General features: G+C 35.5%; 1 protein-coding gene and 2 pseudogenes across 1 annotated transcript; all 3 read left to right on the forward strand.

The window, feature by feature from the left end:
• Nucleotides 1-1,229: 1,229 nt before the first annotated feature.
• Nucleotides 1,230-4,396, forward strand: LOC148770614 (uncharacterized; annotated as a pseudogene).
• A 451-nt stretch (nucleotides 4,397-4,847) lies between these two features.
• LOC105976288 (uncharacterized) lies at nucleotides 4,848-10,307 on the forward strand (annotated as a pseudogene).
• Nucleotides 10,308-15,798: 5,491 nt separating this feature from the next.
• On the forward strand, nucleotides 15,799-17,680 carry LOC148770615 (replication protein A 70 kDa DNA-binding subunit B-like). The gene is made up of 8 exons (XM_088817942.1): nucleotides 15,799-15,813; nucleotides 15,893-16,163; nucleotides 16,243-16,342; nucleotides 16,409-16,525; nucleotides 16,778-16,895; nucleotides 17,000-17,157; nucleotides 17,239-17,353; nucleotides 17,438-17,680. The coding sequence occupies exons 1-8, from the start codon at nucleotides 15,799-15,801 to the stop codon at nucleotides 17,678-17,680; spliced, it is 1,137 nt and encodes a 378-aa protein (XP_088674068.1).
• Nucleotides 17,681-21,067: the final 3,387 nt, after the last annotated feature.

Genomic DNA, 21,067 nt, shown 5'->3' on the forward strand with positions numbered 1-21,067 from the left:
TCGTTTTGGACAATCGAACATGGATATATATATCGCTCACCTCACTGTAGGCCCTTAATAGTGAGCTTCAATACGTAGATGTTAACTTTTGATTATATAGAGTTTTTGTGCTAAATAGAGGTTCTTTTTAATAACATAAAATAAATATATATATATAGGGGTGTTGAATGCAAATATTCCTTAGTCAAAGCTCCTAGATTACCATGAGTGGTTTGATGTGGTTCAAATATAAGTAGAAGAGAATGTATCCTCTGTGACCCAATTAAAAATCGAGGATCATATCATTCTTAAATATTTTTGAATTTGTACGTCCTAATTATCTTATTATAATTCCCTTGTTTTATGCATGTTGAATAAACCAACCTTCTTTTTTTTTTTTCTTTATTAGTTTGATTGTTCATTTTTTTTCCCTCGTTATTGTTGTTGTTTTCGTAGTTGTTTATGTTATATAGTTTTAAAATCATGAATGTTTAGGATATGGACTACAATTTAATAATGTTAAAAAATTGTTATGATTATATTTCTTTTTAGCTTAATTGAATATGTAACTGAAGATATATGTAATAAATTTCCCCAGGCATACTTAGTGGTGGAAAGTGTCTTTGCAAATGGTAATGCATCAACAAGATACCCTTACAAATTCAAATGCTGCAGGTTGAGTTAATTATTATCCATTTTTTTTAGTTGTGTATTAAAAGTTACTTAGAATCATACAATTGTTGAGATATTTTTGTATCATAACAGATGTATTACGTCAACGAAGGCGTGATCTTATGAAACGTAAATATGCCGGTCTAAGTAATACAGAGAAGCAAGAATATAAAGAAAAAGTAATGAAACGTAGAAAAGAAAAAAAAATACTTAAACCACCTTTGAAGAGGAAGTATAATACGTAACAAAATTTGTCTCAAGAAGAAAAAAGAAATTACATTGAACATGTTACAGAATCAAGAAGGCAACGGCAACTTGGAAGACCTCCCTCAGTTTCGAGCTCAAGCTCAATCGGAGTTATTCCTCCAAATTGTATTACGTCACTTACATGGCTTCTTAGAGCTCAAATGGTTCCATATGAATCAAAATGTTAGTTTATCACCAACTATTTTGTGTGTGTGTGTGTGTGTCTATATATATATATATATATATATATATATATATATATATATATATGTCAAGTTACATTTGAAATTTTATATTATGCCAAAACATTAAATATATACATTTTACCCCTATAGGTTCACTTTTGTATGATCCACAATGCTCAGATATGCATGAATTGAAAAAAATGCCCGATTGTAGTCATTGTGGTGCTACAAGATTTGAATACGAGCCTCCAACATTTTGTTGCGGAAATGGAAAAATTAAACTTGCACCTATTGAAGTTCCGGATGAATTGTATGATCTATTTACCTCACAATCAGAAGAAGCAATTGAATTTCGAAATAATATCTGTGTCTTCAATTGTATATTCTCTTTTACTTCATTCGGCGTGAAATTAGATAAGGAGCTTGCATCAGCAAGACGTGGGGTATACACTTTTCGAGCACAAGGAATGGTTTATCACGACCTTCCAGGAATAAATCCAAATGAAAATGGCCCTAGCAACTTCCAGCTGTATTTTGTTGATACTGAAAACGAGGTTACTAATCGAATGAATGTACTTCAAACCTCAACTTTATCGGGTGGTACTGTGGAGAAACTTATCCATGTTCTGGAAATTAATCCTTATGCAAAAATCTTCAGAAGATTAAAAGACTATCCTGCAATGGATGAGGTGCAACTTCATATCTCAAAAGATGTTAAATTAAACCAAAGAGTATATAACACTCCCACATCGGATCAAGTTGCAGCTATATGGGTTGAAGGAAACAATGAGAATATGTCGTGTGAACATAACATTGTAGTCCATGCTCATTCAGGTCATAGATACATAATCAAGCACTATTATGGATGTTATACCCATTGCAGTATCCACTTCTTTTCCCAAAAGGTGAAACAGGATGGCACCAGAATATTTTTAAAATTAGTACGAACATATCAAGGTCCTCAGGGCGTGGCACTTGGCAGTGGAGGATTGTAGATATTGAGGACATTACACGACAACCACAAGGTACAATCAAATCTATACTAACATATATAATATATGTATATAGAGTAAATTGCATTTACTACCCTTGTGAAATTCACAACTGCACAATTTCCCCATGTCATAAAAAGTTTAGCAAATACCCCCCTATGCTTACTTTTAGAATGCACATTCGACCCATTTACTTTATTTCCATTGACAAGCTGTGAAAAGACCAAAATACACTGAGTAAGTTTGCTATATTATACGTTGGAAATTTTTTCATTATATTTAATAAAATCTTAATTTTTATTTCTATTTTAAACAAATAAAATACACAAAATATTATTAAATATAAATATATAAAAAGATAAAAAAAATCACCTTCCCTGAACAGTCGTCTTCCCCGCAGCCCACCCCCCCCCCCCCCCCCCCCCCCCCCCCCCCTTCCCACCAAAATCCACAGTCCTTTATCCACCATTTCTGCCCCTCACCCGCTCTTGCTCCGCCACTACTGCCCGCACTTCGTTCACCTTCGACAAAGCGGGATTTTTTCCTCACATCCGATACATGTCCTTCGACCCGACGCTTCCAACTCCGCAACACCACCTTCTGCAAATCCGCCGCCCACGATCACTCCTATTCAACCACCAATAAAAACAAACATTACTCAACCCCTCTCTCTCCTCGACCTTCCTAAGTTAATCCCTGCAATTCTTCAGGTCCAGAAATTTTGGAGAGGAAGTAGAGAAGACGAGGAAAGAAATTAGGGGATAGGTTTAGGATTTTAATTAAGTTCTTGAAAATTGCAATTCAACCCCTGTATTTGTTTTAAAAATTCAATTTAGTTCATTACCTTTAAAAATTATATGTTTAAGGGCTGGATGTTTTATTGAAAATAACCATGGGGTAGTTTTTTCCTTTCATAAGCAAAAGGGAAGAAAAAATCGCCAATGCGGCGAGTGAGCCGCACGATCAGCTCCAAGGGGGGTTTTCGCATTTGACTAATAAGCATAGGGGGGTATTTGCTAATTTTTTTATGACATGGGGGAATCGTGCAGTTTCGAATTTCACAGGGGTAGTAAATGCAATTAACTCTATGTATATATATATATATATATATATATATATATATATATATATATATATTACATTCGGTGCATGATTGTACTAATAAATATTAAATTTTTCTATCAGGAAATACCTCGATAAATTTAGGTGCTTCTATTGCAACCGACAAGCCTATGCTAACAAATATGTCTTCTGAACCAAATCAAGGTATGTTCTCATGAAGCAACTCCATTACAGATATTCTAATTGATACATAAGTGAAAGAGAGTCGGGGGCTTTCATATGTATTTACTACAATTTTCACAAGATTGGATGAAAATATATAATTAAAATTTCGAAGAGGTTTCTTAATATATATCACAATATGCTGCATATATTATACATTCCAACTAAATAATTTGATATTTGTATAATGGAAAAAAATGACAATATGTTTTTCATATTACTTATTTTTATATGTTAAATTGGAGAAAAGCCAAAGATACAAATTTCAGGATATTATTTTAGATATTAGGGAGTTTAATAAGTGCAATTGTTGGGGTATGTTAGAATGAAAACTTTATTATTTAAATTAAATTTTCTACATCGTCCATTTTTCGTTACATTATAGACAAATTTCTTTCCACTACTTCTAAAAGTAATTTGTAGAAATATGTTATGGACCCAAATGAAATATTTTTAAATAGTGGAGTACATACATTCTACAGGAATTCCATTAGAAAATACATTTACACATGCATTTACTTTCAAAACTAAATTTTATGCAATTAGCACAAACAGTGTGTTCATTTCTAGAATATCTTTGTTAATGCATACATGACTATATAATATGTTTATTAAACTTTAGGGAGCAATAATCCTTCTACAACTGTACAACAGAGATTCAGTTCTGTTGAAGATGTTCTTTCACAAGAACAGGAAGGTGTGTACTTAATAAAAGATTAACTATCATCTATCTTCACAATAAACTCTAAAGTAATAAGATTATATTGGTATTGTATATAATGTGCAGGCATCAACGGTGAAAACAATCAAAAAGTTTCTTGTCGAGAATATAGTTGCTATCGACTTCAGATCAGAAATGCGAGGCAGTCTACCCTACTTTTGGCTGGAAGATTGTTGCAACAGTATGCAGTTGATATGTATATAAAATTAGAGACAACACGGTTGGATTACTTTCGACGGAACCAAACTAATTTAAGAGCCGAGCTATACCAAGGACTCATTGATAGTGTATCAAGAGGAGAAAAAAGGGGGAGGTGAAGTTGGAAAAATAATTGTTCTTCCTGCATCTTTTATTGGGGGTCCAAGAGATATGCGGCGCAGATATCTAGACGCGTTGGCATTAGTTCAAAGATTCGGAAAACCGGATCTTTTTATTACAATGACTTGTAATCCATAGTGGAAAGAGATACAAGAAAATTTATATGCTGGTCAACAGGCTCAAGATCGTCCAGATTTAACATCCCGGGTCTTTCGAGCAAAGCTCCAAGATTTGAAAGATCAACTATTCAAAAAAGAAATATTTGGAAAAGTCGCTGCCCATGTTCATGTAATTGAGTTCCAGAAAAGGGGATTGCCGCATGCTCATATGTTGATAATTTTAAAGTCAGAATACAAAATTACAACTCCAGAACAATTCGACAGATTTGTTTGTGCTGAGCTTCCGGATAAAGAAAAATATCCTGGACTCTATGACTTAGTGCTTAAACACATGATGCACGGGCCATGTGGAGAATTGAACTTCAAAAACTCGTGTATGATCGAGGGAAAATGTAAGTATCACTATCCACGATCATATTGTGAAAGCACTGTGCAAGGTAAATATGGATATCCAATCTATAAAAGAAAGAGAAATAGAGTGACAGCTGAAGTTCGTAAGGCGAAGCTAGATAACCAATGGGTGGTTCCTTATAATCCATATCTCTTATCGAGATACGATTGTCATATAAATGTTGAGATTTGTTCTGGAGTTACAGCGGTGAAATATCTTTACAAGTACATTTATAAAGGACATGATAGGGTGGCATTTCAAATATCACAAAAGGATCAAGAGATGATCATTGATGAGATTAAACAGTTTCAAGATGCTCGGTGGGTTTCTGCTCAAGAAGCAATGTGGAGAATTTTCGAGTTCAATTTAAATGAGATGTACCCTTCAGTAATTAATTTGGCCCTTCATTTACCAAATCAACAATCTGTAACTTATTGGGGAAATCAAATTTTAGAGAATGTTCTGAGATGGGATCACACATCTAAGACAATGCTAACAGAATATTTATCTATGTACGCAAAAAGTGAAGATGCAAAAAAATATCTTTACCGAGAATTTCCATATCACTATGTATGGGACAATAAATTCAAATGCTGGAATGAGAGAAAGAAAAGAAACGTGATAGGGCGGGTAAATGGTGCAAATCCTATTGAAGGAGAAAGATTTTACCTGAGGTTACTCTTGAATCATGTTAGAGGGCCAATATCATTTGAAGACTTACTAACTGTGAATCATAAAAAATGCTCAAGCTTTAAAGAGGCTGCACAAAGAAGGGGCTTATTGGAGTCGGATCAAAGTCTAACTGAATGTTTAAACGAAGCCATCTCTTTTCAAATGCCACACGAGCTAAGAAGATTATTTGCTATCATCATGGTTTATTGTTCACCGACTGATGTGAAGAACCTATGGGATAGTTACTTTGATCCAATGTCAGAGGATTTTAAAAGAGAGCCAGGAACCACAGATATGCTTCAACTTGTCAAAACTTTGAAAAGTCTGAATTATTTCTTGGAGAGCATGGGGAAAACCATCAAATCATACGATCTTCCCAACATTCCAGTAGAGTTCAACAATATCCAAGATGATTTGCCGCGAGAGATCAAAGATGAAATTTCAATATCAATACCTGAAGAAGATTATGAGGCAGAAAATAAGTTGAATCCCGAGCAACATAAGGTTTTTTCAAGAATATTAGATTTTGTAGAAAGAGGAAAAAGTGGCATTTTCTTTATTGATGGACCAGGTGGAACGGGGAAAACATTTCTATACCGTGCATTGTTAGCTCATATTAGATCCAAGAAATGTATAGCAATCGCAACTGCAACATCTGGAGTTGCTGCTGCAATAATGCCAGGCGGAAGAACAGCTCATTCACGTTTCAAAATACCATTAGATGCAAATGCCTCGAGTAGTTGCTTTATATCTAAACAAAGTGAGCTGCTGAGCTATTACGAAAAGCACAATTGATAATATGGGATGAAGCTCCAATGGCTAAAAGAGGGCTATCGAGAATGTTGATAAATGCCTTCAAGATATAATGGGAAATGATAAATATTTTGGTGGAAAAGTTGTTGTATTTGGTGGAGATTTTCGACAAGTATTGCCGGTTATTTCTAGAGGAACGGTCCACCAAACAATTTGTGCGAGCTTGGTTAAATCACCTCTATGGGGTGAAATGGAAAAAAATAGTTTGAAGACTAATATGAGAGCCAAAACCGATTCAAAATTTAGCGAGCTCTTACTTAGAATTGGAAATGGTGAAAAACCAACTGATACTGAAGGCAATGTCAAAATTCCAGAAGAGATGATTATTCATTATAATAATGATGAAGACTCGATACACGGACTTATTACGGCTATTTTCCCATCTCTCGGCGAAAATTCTCATTCAGCTGGTTACATGACAGGCCGTGCTATACTTGCGACAAGAAATGAACATGTAGACAAATTGAATGAGAAATTAATATCTATATTTCTGGGTGAATCGAGAGGGTATCATAGTTATGATGAAGCTATTGACAATACAAACAACTTCTACGATGAGGAATTTCTGAACTCTTTAACACCAAATGGTCTTCCTCCTCATAAGTTGTTGCTAAAAAACAATTGTCCAATGATTCTTCTACGGAATCTAGACCCATCAAACGGCTTATGCAACGGTACAAGCATGGTTTGCAAGAATTTTAAGGATAACGTCATCGATGCTGAGATAGTCTTTGGGCAACATAGCGGAAAACATGTTTTTATACCTAGAATACCACTTTCGCCGGCTGAAAATGAAGGTTATCCATTTAAGTTCAAGAGAAAACAGTTCCCAGTTAGACTTTGCTTTGCCATGACAATCAATAAAGCACAAGGACAAACAATTCCAAATGTAGGAGTATATTTGCCACAATCAGTTTTCTCACATGGCCAACTCTATGTTGCGTTATCAATAGGAACTTCAATGTCTACCACAAAAGTGTTGATAAAACCAAGCACTTCAGGAATGCAAGAAGAAACGGCAACCAAAAATGTCATTTACAAACAAGTTTTGGTAGCAGGTATGGACGATAGTGGGTCGTTTAAATCAGATCTCTATTTGGAACCAAAAAATAAAAGTAATGTCACTTGTGTTTATTTAACAACTAACATTATTAATATTCAATTCATGGTAGACTACATTAGGAATGACTGATGAAGTTGATATGATGAAGTATGTCCCTAATGCTTCAATCTCAAACCACCCAACTGTATATAAGGTAATATGTAATAATGTTGATCTTAATGTTAAACAACACAATAATAAATTGTCACTAAATCAGTTTCATAACATATAATATCTAAGTTTAGATATTACATTTTTTGCTATAGCTTTCATGGTTTTCATGGAGAGGTCTATCCATTTACACACTCCTCGATGTATTCAACTTTTATTTAGAAATTTCATATCGAGAAGAAATGTTAGTTACAAATAAATGAAAATATTAATCTCCAACTTTCTCACTGAACAATCAATGGAGGTTATTCTTTGTTATCTTCAAAATGTTCGTTGTCAAGAGATATTTATTGATAGGGGAAATTATTGTTTTCATCCCTAAATTTGCAATGATTTCACATTTGGTCACCCAAATTCACAAATAACATATTTCGTCCCTCATGTTCCAATAATTTAACATTTTTGGTCATTTCCGATAATTTACCGTTACTCTATTACTTAAGGTAGTGAAGGGCACACGATTGATTATGTTATTTTTAACGAGAAACTGACGGAAATGACTAAAAGTATTGAACTCTTGCAACATAAGAGACGAAATTTGTTTTTTTGTTAACATGAGTGACCAAATGTCGAATTGGTGCAAACTTGAGGGCCAAAAACTGTATTTTTCCCTTTATTTATATCAATTCTACAAATTACCCAAGCGATGATTCTTTGGCCCAAAAACTTTTCTGCTTCTGAAGATGGAAATTGTGAAAGACACAACTCACACACACTGTGCGTGCGTAATTTTACCTATAAACGAAATTTATGAAATCGCTGAGCTCTGAAGTTGGAGAGAAACGAAACCTAAATTTTATTTCAATTTTAATCCTGATACAAAACTTTGCACATTGTATATTGAATTCTCCTGTAACTGTTACTGTGTGTTTAGGATGAACATGGTGATAAGATATGTTTAAAAAATATTCGATAGAACAAGACGAACAAATAATATGAAAGAGAGAGACCCACGGGTTCCTTTTGCAAATTATTTTAACATAGGGAGATTTTCTACAGCAGGGTACCAATTGCAATTAACATTTTTCATTTTATTGTGCGAATTTGTAGGAATAAATTGAAATGGGTGCAAAATTATAAATATATTTAAGAAATGAGTTGAAATAGCATGGTCATCTGCTCCATATATGTTCTTTTACGTAAAAACTAACTAAAAATTCAAACAGTGGACTCGAAGAGAAAAAAAAAATCGATTAATCAATTTCGTAAAAGAAAAGTAGAAGGGCTAAAATAGAAAAATGTGAATAATATAGGGACCACAACTGTAATAATAATTTTAATTTTAAAAATAATCATATCTAATTCTTTCACATATTTATGATAAATTTTTTTAATAGATTTATTTGAGTCAGTGATGAAATAAATAAAATCCAATGTTTTGCAAAAAACCGGACCGGACATCGAAGCGGAAGGGCAACTGGGTCACGGTTCGACCGGTTCAACTGGAATTATTTTAATTTTTAAGTATTAATAAACACTTAAATAGTTGTATAATACCTATGTTGAAAATATACACATATTTTCATTAATTTTTTAACATTTCATGATAAAACTAGATATAAATATCATAAAACAAAATATAAATTACATATATTAAAACCTAACATACCACTTTAATTCACAATGTTTTTCTAAAATAAAAAATTAAAACTACAATATAATTAATTAGTTCATCAATCTTATGCACTCATATAATATTAAATTTTTAATAACCCACTAACTCTCCTCACAACAAAACCAAACATAAGAAAAGCTGAGAAAGAGAATTATCCTCTACAAAATCAAAGAGCCGCTTCCACTCGCCTTCTTCGTCTGCTTAATATTCTTCCGGCCAACAGCGAAACTCAGCCCGAGTCACACCACAAATCCATGCCTTTCACTGCACCGATTAGATATGGTTTTGAGATGTTTCTCGAAACCCACACGAAAAATAGATTTCTTATTCCATTACTTCAAGTCTTGCTCATAATTACCGAATTTGTAAGTTTTAATCCTTGAATCGTCAAATCCTTTTCTATTTTGCATAACAAACAACATTTTTTCTCTGAAAATTGGGTTTTGGAGCAGTTTTCGGTTTCCCGGTTCGACCGAGTTGTTTTCCGGGTTTTCGCCTTTCACCTGGTTTTTTGGATCTTTTGGGTTTCTGCACTAAACCAGACCGGATCTGGCTCGGGTTCCGGCTAAACCAGTTCGATTCTCAAAACATTGATAAAATAATCTCTACACATAAATATTAAATATTTTATTTTACTTCCCAAAAATTAATTAGCTTTCATTTTCGTCATATTTTTATTGGAATTAAAACCAAAATTAAAAAACCGAAAAAAATTAAAAACAAATATTCCATTTAAACAGTCAAAAAATTTCATTAAAGAAACAGTATTTTTTCTTCCTTTCTTTCTTCTACAGAAGACTCTAAACTCTTTTCATATTCTACTACCAAGTCTAACAAACTTGAAGGAGATTATGTTTATAAAAATACTAATTACGATCCTTGATTGTCATTAATTGAAAAATTGAATTTTTACATCGTTACTTTATGATGGACAATGATAAGGGAAAAATTAATACCTCCATTGAGAATCTTTTTAATGATATACTCTTCTATTTATTCAGTTTCAGTTTCAGTTTCACGACCTTAATCAAATTATAATTATGAAACCATAGAGGTATGAGTTTTATTTGCAGCTATTAATTATCACATTCATTCTTTTGGGTAAAGGATCGTCATATACACACATTAATATCAACATAATTATGCCAGAATTTCAACAAACAGGCATCCATCTCATTTCATGCTAATAACACGCACAAATTCTAGCTATATAAATATACAAACTTTGTGAGTCCCATATTGCACCAAGTACCTACTAAATATCAGAAAAAATATATTGCACCAAAGGTCCAGGTATATGTTTCTGCCTTCTCCCACCTACTGATATTCTTTTTTGAGTATTCCTATTTTTTTCCTCAATAATAATAAATATTAACCTTTTTATGTTTGAAGAAATGGATTTTGAACCGAAGTTGGGATTTACATTACCTTGTGTCATTTTTTCTACTAATTAAGCAACTTTTTCATCCCATCATTTATTCCATGTAATTTCAATCGGCCCAAAACCCTCCAAAAAAGATGATTACCGTTTCGTATTTGCTAGAAAAGTTTATTATACATACTCTTCACTCACACTTTAAACTTTCAAACACTGACAGGATATCCAAGAAAAATGGCATCAAACTCGACAATTACCATAAGAACTTTGCGAGACAACCAACTATTAGCGTATCTATATTATATATATTACGTATACCTATTATTATTCTTATTTATTAGGTTACCTTGTATATTAGGTTTGCTTGTATATTAGGTTACCTTGTGTAGTAGGTTAGGGTTTCCTACATGTAACTATATATATGATTAATATACGTAAGAGATATCATTTTCTCTTTTGTCCAAATATATTTCTCCTATATGGTATCAGACACTAGATTAACCTAGCCGTCACCACCTCTTCTTCTCTTTTTCTGCATAGCCGTCGCCCTACCCCCTTCTTCTCCATGGCCGGCGAATCTTCATCTTCTTCTCCCTCCAATCCTTTTCACCTTGCTCATGCCATCTCTAATATCAAATCCCTTATCCCCGTTACTCTAGATCTAAAAAATCCTAATTATCAAAAGTGGAGCCACTTTTTCACGATCACCGCCGGTCGTTTCTGCCTCTCCGATCTTCTCCATGGCAAACCCCGACCGGATTCGATTTCCGCCGACGAATGGCAGCGCGCCGACTATCTCCTCCAATCTTGGATCTACGGCACCATCTCCGACGATCTATCCAGCATGGTTCTCTCAAAAACCTCCACCGCCAGTGATCTATGGAACGCCATCTCTTCTCTCTTCACCGATAACAAAGACTATCGAGCCATTCAACTTGAAGAAAAATTCAAGTCCCTCAAGAAAGGCGCTCTCTCCATTCACGATTATTGCCAAATAATCAAGACCACGGCGGACAGCCTGGCCGATGTCGGAAATCCAATCTCCGACAAACAACCCGTTCTACAAACCCTACACGGCCTTCCGAAAAATTACGGGACCGTCGCCAATCTCATCTCCTTTCAAAATCCCCTTCCCACCTTTCTACAGACTCGTTCGCTACTTCTGATGGAAGAAACAAGAATTTCTGAACCGGAGCAGACCGCTGCTGTTTTCTACGCCTCCAACGCGAACTGTCCATCCAACAGTTGCAACAGTTCCTGCAACAGTTCCCACGGAGGTAGTTCTTCACGCTATCAGCGCGGGGGTGGCCGATCCAACCATCGCGGAGGTCGCAGCACTAACCGTCATCCCATGCAGCACTACGGCTATCATAGTGCTCATGGCGCATCTCAACTTTGGCGCGCACCTTACCGACAACAGTCAATTCTGGGATCCGCTCAAAATACATCGGGCCACCCAGCGGCTCAAGCCTACTTTACTGGACCACCTGAAACCTACACCGGTCACTCGGCTCCTACTCAGGTTCATCCGCAGCAGCAACCGTGCCACAGCTCTGGCAGTTCCATCAACAGTTGCAACAGTGCCAACGTGGTGGATCTCGCACACCGTTTGAATACGGTGACACTTCAGCAGCCTACCGAGTCACAGTGGTTCATGGACAGCGGGGCGACCTCTCATATGGCACCACACTCAGGTAATTTCAATTTTGTTTTTAATCCTGGCAGTAAATTCCCCAAACATGTCGTCGTCGGTAATGGTTCCACCTTCCCCATAACCCACATAGGCCACACAGTTCTTCCCACCACTCCTTTCCGCCTCACAAATGTCTATGTCACACCCAATATCGTCAAACACCTTATATCTGTTCGAAAGTTCACCCGCGACAACTCATGTTCGGTTGAATTTGATCCGTTTGGTTTTTCTGTGAAGGATCTTCGGAGTCGAGTCGAGATTTTCAGGTGCAATATCTCCGGTGACCTATATCCATTTGGCGTCCCTCCCCCACCTCACCTCCCGCTGCTTTTCTCACTGTCGCAACACCTTCGTCTCGCACTCTTTGGCATCGGCGTCTAGGCCATCCCGGGAAACACGTCATGTCTCGTTTATTTTCTAGCACTTTTCTTTCCCATAATAAAGACCATAGGGAGTCTCTTTGTAATGCCTGTCAATTGGGCAAGCATTTTCGTCTACCATTTTTTTTCTCAAAAATCTACTACTGTTGCTCCATTTCAAATTATTCATGCTGATTTATGGACTTCTCCTGTTTCTAGTCTTACGGGTTTCAAATATTATCTTGTGCTAGTTGATGATTTTACCCATTATTTATGGACTTTTCCCCTTCGAAATAAATCTGATGTTTTTACAACCTTTGTCAATTTTCATACACTTCTCAAAACTCAATTCCAACATCCCCTGAAAGCCTTACAAAGTGATAATGGTCGTGAATTAAAAAATGCGGATTTTCAAAACTACTTCACTAAACACGGCATCCTAAACCGTTTTTCGTGTCCCCACACCTCCCCTCAAAACGGACACGCCGAACGAATGATCCGCACTATAACTAACATGATTCGATCCCTCATCTTTCAAGCCCATCTTCCTCCTACTTATTGGGTCGAATCCCTTCATATGGCCACACACCTACTCAATATCCTACCTACCAAAACCACACAAAACCGGACTCCTCACGAAGCTCTTTACCTCATCAAACCTACATACTCTCATCTTCGAGTATTCGGCTGTCTCTGTTATCCCAACCTCACCGCCACCACACCACATAAACTCGCCCCCCGTTCTACTCCTTTTGTCTATCTCGGTCACCCTTCCTCTCACAAAGGCTATCGTTGCCTTGATAGATCCACTGGCCGAATCATAATTTCTCGTCATGTTATCTTCGACGAAACTAACTTTCCTTTTGCTGAGTCCACTCCCCCCAAAAACACCCCTCCTCCTTCTGCCTTGGACGAAAACACACCCTCCCTGTTCTTCCTCCCTCAGACTTCGTCTAACTGTTGCAACAGTTCCTCCAACTGTTCCAATAGTGAACCACCCTGTTCCAACAGTCCGTCCAACAGTCCTATAACACAGCCAACACCTATTTCCCCTGCAGCACCACCTGTCGACCACAACCAGCTCACAACCCCTTCTCCTACTCCCACACCTCCCCCACCTCCCCTTGCTCACCCTATGGTGACTCGCAGTAAAGTGGGCATCCACAAACCCAAAGTCCCTTTCTCTCTCGTTGCATCCTCTACCTCTCCCATTCCCACCAACTATCGCCAAGCTCTTCTTGACCAAAACTGGCGAAACGCCATGATTGAGGAATATACTGCTTTAATTAAAAACAATACTTGGAATGTTGTGCCCCGCCCCCCGTCCAGTAATGTTATTTCTGGTAAGTGGATATACAAACAGAAACTCAAGTCTAATGGCTCCCTTGAGCGATACAAAGCACGGTGGGTTGTTCGTGGGTTTCACCAGCAGGCTGGCATCGACTTTGACGAGACTTTCAGCCCAGTTGTCAAACCAGCCACTGTTCGAACAGTTCTCAGTATTGCTCTCTCGCGATCATGGCCAATCCACCAGCTTGACGTGAAAAATGCCTTCTTACATGGCAATCTCTCTGAAACTGTCTACTGTGAGCAACCTCCCGGATTCGTCGATCCATCTCGCCCCACTCACGTGTGTCGTCTCAACAAAGCACTCTACGGTCTCAAGCAGGCACCACGTGCTTGGTACAAGCGTTTTGCATCTCACATTACTACCATGGGGTTCAGAGAATGCAAGTCCGACACTTCACTCTTTGTGTACTGTCGCAGCAGTTCACGCGACTGTCGCAGCAGTTCACGCGACTGTCGCAACAGTTCATGCGCCTACCTTCTGCTGTATGTCGATGACATTGTACTTACGGCCTCAACACCTGAATTGCTCCGCTCCATCATCGCTGCCCTTAATCAAGAGTTCGCAATGAAGGATCTTGGCGATCTTCACTACTTTCTCGGCATCTCAGTCACTCGCTCGTCGAATGGGCTATTTCTCTCTCAACGCAAGTAAGCCGACAAGATCCTAGAGCGTGCACACATGGCTTCCTGCAACCCTTGTCTTACGCCGGCTGACACAAAGAGCAAGTTGTCTTCGACCACTGGACCCCCCGTTGCTGACCTTACTCTTTATCGCAGCCTTGCGGGTGCACTGCAATACCTCACGTTTACTCGTCCTGACATCTGCTATGCTGTGCAACAAATATGTCTATTCATACATGATCCGAGGGAACCTCATATGGCTGCTCTCAAGCGTATCCTTCGCTACATTCGTGGGACTCTCGATCACGGCCTTCAGCTCTCCCCCAATCCGGACCTCTCCCTTATCGCTTACTCCGACGCCGATTGGGGTGGCTGCCCTGACACTCGTTGTTCGACATCGGGGTATTGTGTCTTCCTCGGCAACAACCTCATCTCTTGGTCCTCCAAACGACAGGTCACTACCTCTCGATCGAGTGCGGAGGCCGAATACCGAGCTGTCGCAAATGCCGTCGCCGAAACGACTTGGTTATGCAACCTACTTTCTGAGTTGCTCTGCCCACTTTCGAAAGCCACTATTGTCTACTGTGACAACGTCAGTGCCGTCTACCTATCGAGCAATCCTATTCAACACTCTCGTACGAAACATGTGGAGATCGATATCCATTTTGTACGAGACAAAGTTGCTTTGGGACACGTTCGAGTCGTTCATGTCCCATCCGCCTACCAGTTTGCCGATATCTTCACGAAAGGACTCCCTACTCAACTGTTCCAACAGTTTGTCTCCAGTCTCCACGTCCTCTCCTTTCCCGTTTTGACTGCGGGGGTGTATTAGCGTATCTAAATTATATATATTACGTATACCTATTATTATTCTTATTTATTAGGTTACCTTGTATATTAGGTTTCCTTGTATATTAGGTTACCTTGTGTAGTAGGTTAGGGTTTCCTACATGTAACTATATATATGATTAATATACGTAAGAGATATCATTCTCTCTTTTCTTCAAATATATTTCTCCTATACCAACAACCAGGGACATTACACCTTACAGTTTTGCGAGTTGCAGACGAAATAGCATGTGAAACAATTTTTTCTAAAAGGATTAAAAAGATCATAATGGTTGATGAAGAGGTTAGTATATTTAGTAATATTAACATAACATTATTTATACAAATATAATTATAATATTACAATTACAAATATTGTACAGGGAGCACGGATTGGAGTACTAATTTTCAATGACGACATCCAACACTTCAACGACTTATTCATCAGGAACAAGACGTATGCTATCTCTAATCCACATATTCAGAACAATAACCCGTTGTACTCCAATGCACATTCACAAATTGAGTTGGTCCTAAATAAGTATACCACGGTTAACAAAGCTTCTGAACAAATCAATGTAGACAACATTATTGTCTACGAATTTTTGAAGTTGCAACTCATAGATCCTATTATTCACAACACGGAAGCAATTGGTACCATTATTCTTTCCTTCAATTTGCAAATATAAAATAAATTATGTTATTTTATAAACAAGATTCATTCTCTTTCCAGATATTTGTGGAATTGTTATAAAGGTCAGAGAAAAGAAAACAACAAGAACTGCAAGAGGAGCTACCAAATATGTTCGAGAGATAACAATAATGGACTCTGAGTAAGTAACTAAAATAGTAACATAATTTCAATGTCTTCGGTCATTATCTACATTTTGATATTTCAGATCTCGATCGATGGTTGTTTCCCTTTGGGAAGACATGGCAACAAATGACGGAAACGATCTTCAGCTTCTCGCAAATGAATATCCAATAATTTCAACTGGACACGTTACAGCAAAAAAGTATCTACGTAATAAGTATTTAATTATAATTGATATTTTAAATGTAATAAAAGTTTATTTCGTAAGATCTCTAACCTTCAAGTACACTTTTTTAGGTGAACTACAGCTACAAACTACTATGGCTTCAATAATACAAATCAACTCAGGACATGAAGAAGTTGAACACCTTAGATCATGGTATTTCATTACAATTAATTATATATAGATAATTACATTCATATTTAACCAATTACTATTTATTTTAATTTACAGGCTACATCAAAACAATGATCCTCTTAAAATACATGAATTAGCAATGAGGAGAAGGATAAAAGAAGCAAAGGAAACCACTCTCCATGACCTAATACACAACAGGGCTTCCCTCTGTGACGTATTTTCTAATATTTTTTTTCATATTATTTATCGTACTAAATTGAAATTTTCTTACATTAAATTTTATATGATGAATATAACTTAGTGAAATAAATTTTATAGGATAATTATTACTTCTTCGAAGCCATTGTCGATAAGGTTGAAAATAAATCATACATTTGGTACAACTCGTGCATAATATGTAATTCATCAATATCCAAGAATGGAGATATAATGGCTTGTAGAAAATGCAACAATGATCATGTTGAAACAACACCAAGGTATAGTATAAAAGTAATAACTTCATCTAACTTTTACTTCGATTATCTGAAAATAATCAATAAAATACAATACATATATAGGTTGCTCTTAAATGTCGTGCAAGGAAATGTTAGAGCTTTCATTACTCTCTTTGAGGAAGCAGCAATGTTGTATGTTGGATGTCCCGTAAATGAATACTTGATATCAACGGAGCAGGTAAAATATAACTTAAAATTTTATAGTTTCAATTCTCCATCAAATCAAGATCAATCCTAACATATTGTTGCGTATAAATTGCAGGACGAAACTAAATCGAAGTATTATAAGAAATTGAGCTTACAAACAACAACAAAATTTAGGTTTCTCATTCCTCTTAACAAGAAGGCAACAATTATTAATGCCCAACTCAATGTTGTAGCAGAAGCCATCGAGAAGCTAAATCCCATAAAAGAAATGGATATAAAAAATGAAACTAAGGTTGCAAAAATCAAAAAAGTACGAAAAAAGATTTCCAAGTCCATTAAGATAATGTTGAGAATCTAATGACCACACTAGACAAAAAGACTACAACAATGAAGTTAGGAAAAAGAAAACAATTCCTAATGAAGAAGAAATAAGCATTTCAAGCGAAGACGACGAGACCATACACAAATTGTTCAAGAAAGCAAGGAAGACCTCAAAAGAGACGAAGGCAGGAAGTTCAACTCGTGCGGTCAAACCCAAAAAAGAAAAGACATGCTGCTGAATAAAAAATAACAGTAATAAATTTTCATTTTGTTCAGACCAAAGGAGATATTGCCCTTTTGATCTAATAACGAGAAATAAATTATGAAGTTATGGTGGTTTACCCAAAATAATATAAATAAACTATTTTACCAATATATGACGGTTATATAATCTACAATTTAACATAATATTTTTTTCCAATTTTTATACTTAACTTGCATTGATATATAAAAATTTATCTACAAATGATTCAATACAATTTTATTTTTCGATCACATAACTAACATTATAAACTATTTAAACACGTGCAACGCACGTGCCCTTTTCTAGTAAATAGAAAAAGTAGGGTTGTGGGTGCTTTTAAAAAAATAGCTTAAAGCAGATTATTTTAAGAAAAACAAAAGCAAAAGTTGATTTTGCAAACACCTGAAAACAAATTATAAGCAAAAAAAAGCTCATAATCACTTTCAAAAAGCGTTTGCAAACACCACCTAAAACAAAGGAAAAAACACACACACAAATTAAGTGCCAAATCGTAAAAAACAACAACAAATACTATTTTCAAAGACCAACAAATTTATTTAACAAGGAAATTATACCAATTTTCTTTTTGGCACCGCAAATCAACAACATATAAATGTCATCGGAAAGAACTCAAAAATGAAACGTGTTATGACAGAGCAATCAGAAGGGGTTTTTGTGCATAAATCCCTAACCAAACATCTTTATTATTCTAGGTTTATGGGCTATATCTCTTTCACCAATAAGCCCATGCCCTTAATATTTATTATAAATAAACATTCATGTATATGACAATATTACCCCCAGCCATTTATACCCAATTCTTAATTGTAACCCCAATTTAATCAATTTTGTCCACAAAAATTCAATTTTGACCACAAAAATTCAATTTTGACTTATTTTTTCAAAAAAAAAAAAAAATTTTGCCGCCGAATTCCGGCATTGACTTTTCGATTTGTTTGTTTGTTTTTTTTTTTCTGGATTTTTTCGCCGATCTCTGGCATTGACTTTTTTTTTTTTTCTTTTTTACGTCCGCCGCTAAACGTTGACCGTAATTGTGCTGTCACTGGCAGTAAATTAACGTAATTATACTGTCAATGACAGTTAATTAACGTAATTGTACTGCCGTTGACAATACATTTATGTAATTGTTCTGCCGTTGACAATAAATTAACGTAATATTATTATTTTTTATTTTTTGTTATTTATTTTTATTTTGTTTGATTTGTTGATAAGTCAACGTAATTACTGTAAACACAATAATATTACTGTCAACAACAACAATATTATTATTTTTTTGGGTTTTTTGTTTTGTTTGAGTTATTCACGGAGTAACGTAATAATATTCATGTCTATTATTGTAATATTACTGTAAACACAATAATATTATTGTGGTTGACGGTAATATTATTGTTGTTATAGTAATATTGCTGTCAACCACATCAATATTATTATTTTGTTTGGATCTTTTTGTTTGTTTGAGTTATTCACGGAGTAACGTAATAATATTATTGTCGATTATTGTAATATTACTGTTGTTATAGTAATATTATTGTCACTCAAAGTAATATTAATTCTTCTGTTTTTTTATTATGTTTACATTTGTTGAACGGTCAACATAGTAATATTACTCTATTACACAATAATAATGAGTTTTGTTGTGTTAAAATTACTGTGCTAGAGATTAATATAGCAATATTACTGTGTTAAACTGTAGTATAGTTAATTTTGCTGTGTTTAACAGTAATATAGTTAATATTACTGTCAATCACAGCAATATTGCTGTTTAAACAAAGGAAAAAAATGTTACGGAAAAAAAAAAAAAAAAAAGTCAACGCCGGAGACCGACGTTGACCGCCGGTCAACGCAAGAAACCGACGAAAAAGAGAGAAAAAAAATAATAATTTGAAAAGTCAACGCCGGAATTTGGCGGCAAAAAAAGAATTTTTTGAAAAAAAAAAATTTGAAAAAAAAGTTTTGGGTCAAAATTGAATAATTTGTGAAATTTGGGGTTAAATTGAGGTTAAATTAAATTAAGGATGAAATTAAAGCATATTAAAGTATGAGGGGCTATTTTAGTCTTTTACAAAAATGTGGACCATGTATGAACTTATTTGTAAAGGAGTTTTTTGTTTGAATCTCTTTATGAATAAGTAGCCATTGATAGACTTATTTGTAAAGGCCCAATCAGAATGCCAATCTTGATCTTATCTTGGTTGCCATAGTGTAATCATACAATCGAATCATCTCTATTTATGGGAGAAAATAAAGTATTGTAAGCTGAAGTCAATATAATATTGTAATACCATGCAATTACATTGTCAAATATCCGTTTAACTCAGTCAGAAACTCGAAGATGCAAAATTCCCAAAAGAAAATAAATCCAATGTTATTAGGGAGAATGCCGAAAAGATTTAAGAGTTTATAGTCTTTTGAGTTTCTTGAAACATTTGGAGTAGCATAAACAACAAAATTCTTGGCATACAATTTCAAACTCGTTGCAGTTTTATACAGGTTTTTGTTGATGCAATGAATTATGACTAATTTTAACTCCAGATTGCTACATGGTTCAGCACATTTAAGAATTATGAAATGCAAACTCTAATTTAAATATCACCTTGTGTTTCCATATGAGCATGGTGGAGCTTCCGAGATTGTATCTATATACATGGTTTCATGGCTTGAGTAAATATATTTGGACGCTGGGGAGAAGAATTACGTTAACAATGGAATAATTGCGTACATATGATTACTATCGATGGTTTGAAAAAAGAAATCAAGAGAAAACATGAGCAACTCAATATAGGATCGGAGTACATCATGAAAATAAATAATCACCCTTTGTAGATTTCATTTCATCTAAATACCAATTTCTCTCTTCCAGCCAAAAAATATATTATCTATTGATTTAATTGCATCTCTCATCTATTAGAATTTCCTTTTTCTTTTCTCCTCCTCCATTTCCTGACTGAAAAAGAAAAAGTAACTGTAAAATGAAGCCAAAATGATGGTATCAAATTTAGATGAAATCGCAACTGCATTTCACATTTGAAATAAGAATCAACATTCAACATACAAACTGGAGAAACATATAACAGAAGATACGACATATGCATAGGCATCTTCAGCTGTTGAGGTGAATCCAAAGGGTTCAAAGATAACGGACGATCTTTCAAATGTTCC

This window comes from Erythranthe guttata, chromosome 5 (genome assembly GCF_056151865.1).
Source record: "Erythranthe guttata isolate IM_541 chromosome 5, IM_541, whole genome shotgun sequence".
NCBI lineage: Eukaryota > Viridiplantae > Streptophyta > Magnoliopsida > Lamiales > Phrymaceae > Erythranthe > Erythranthe guttata.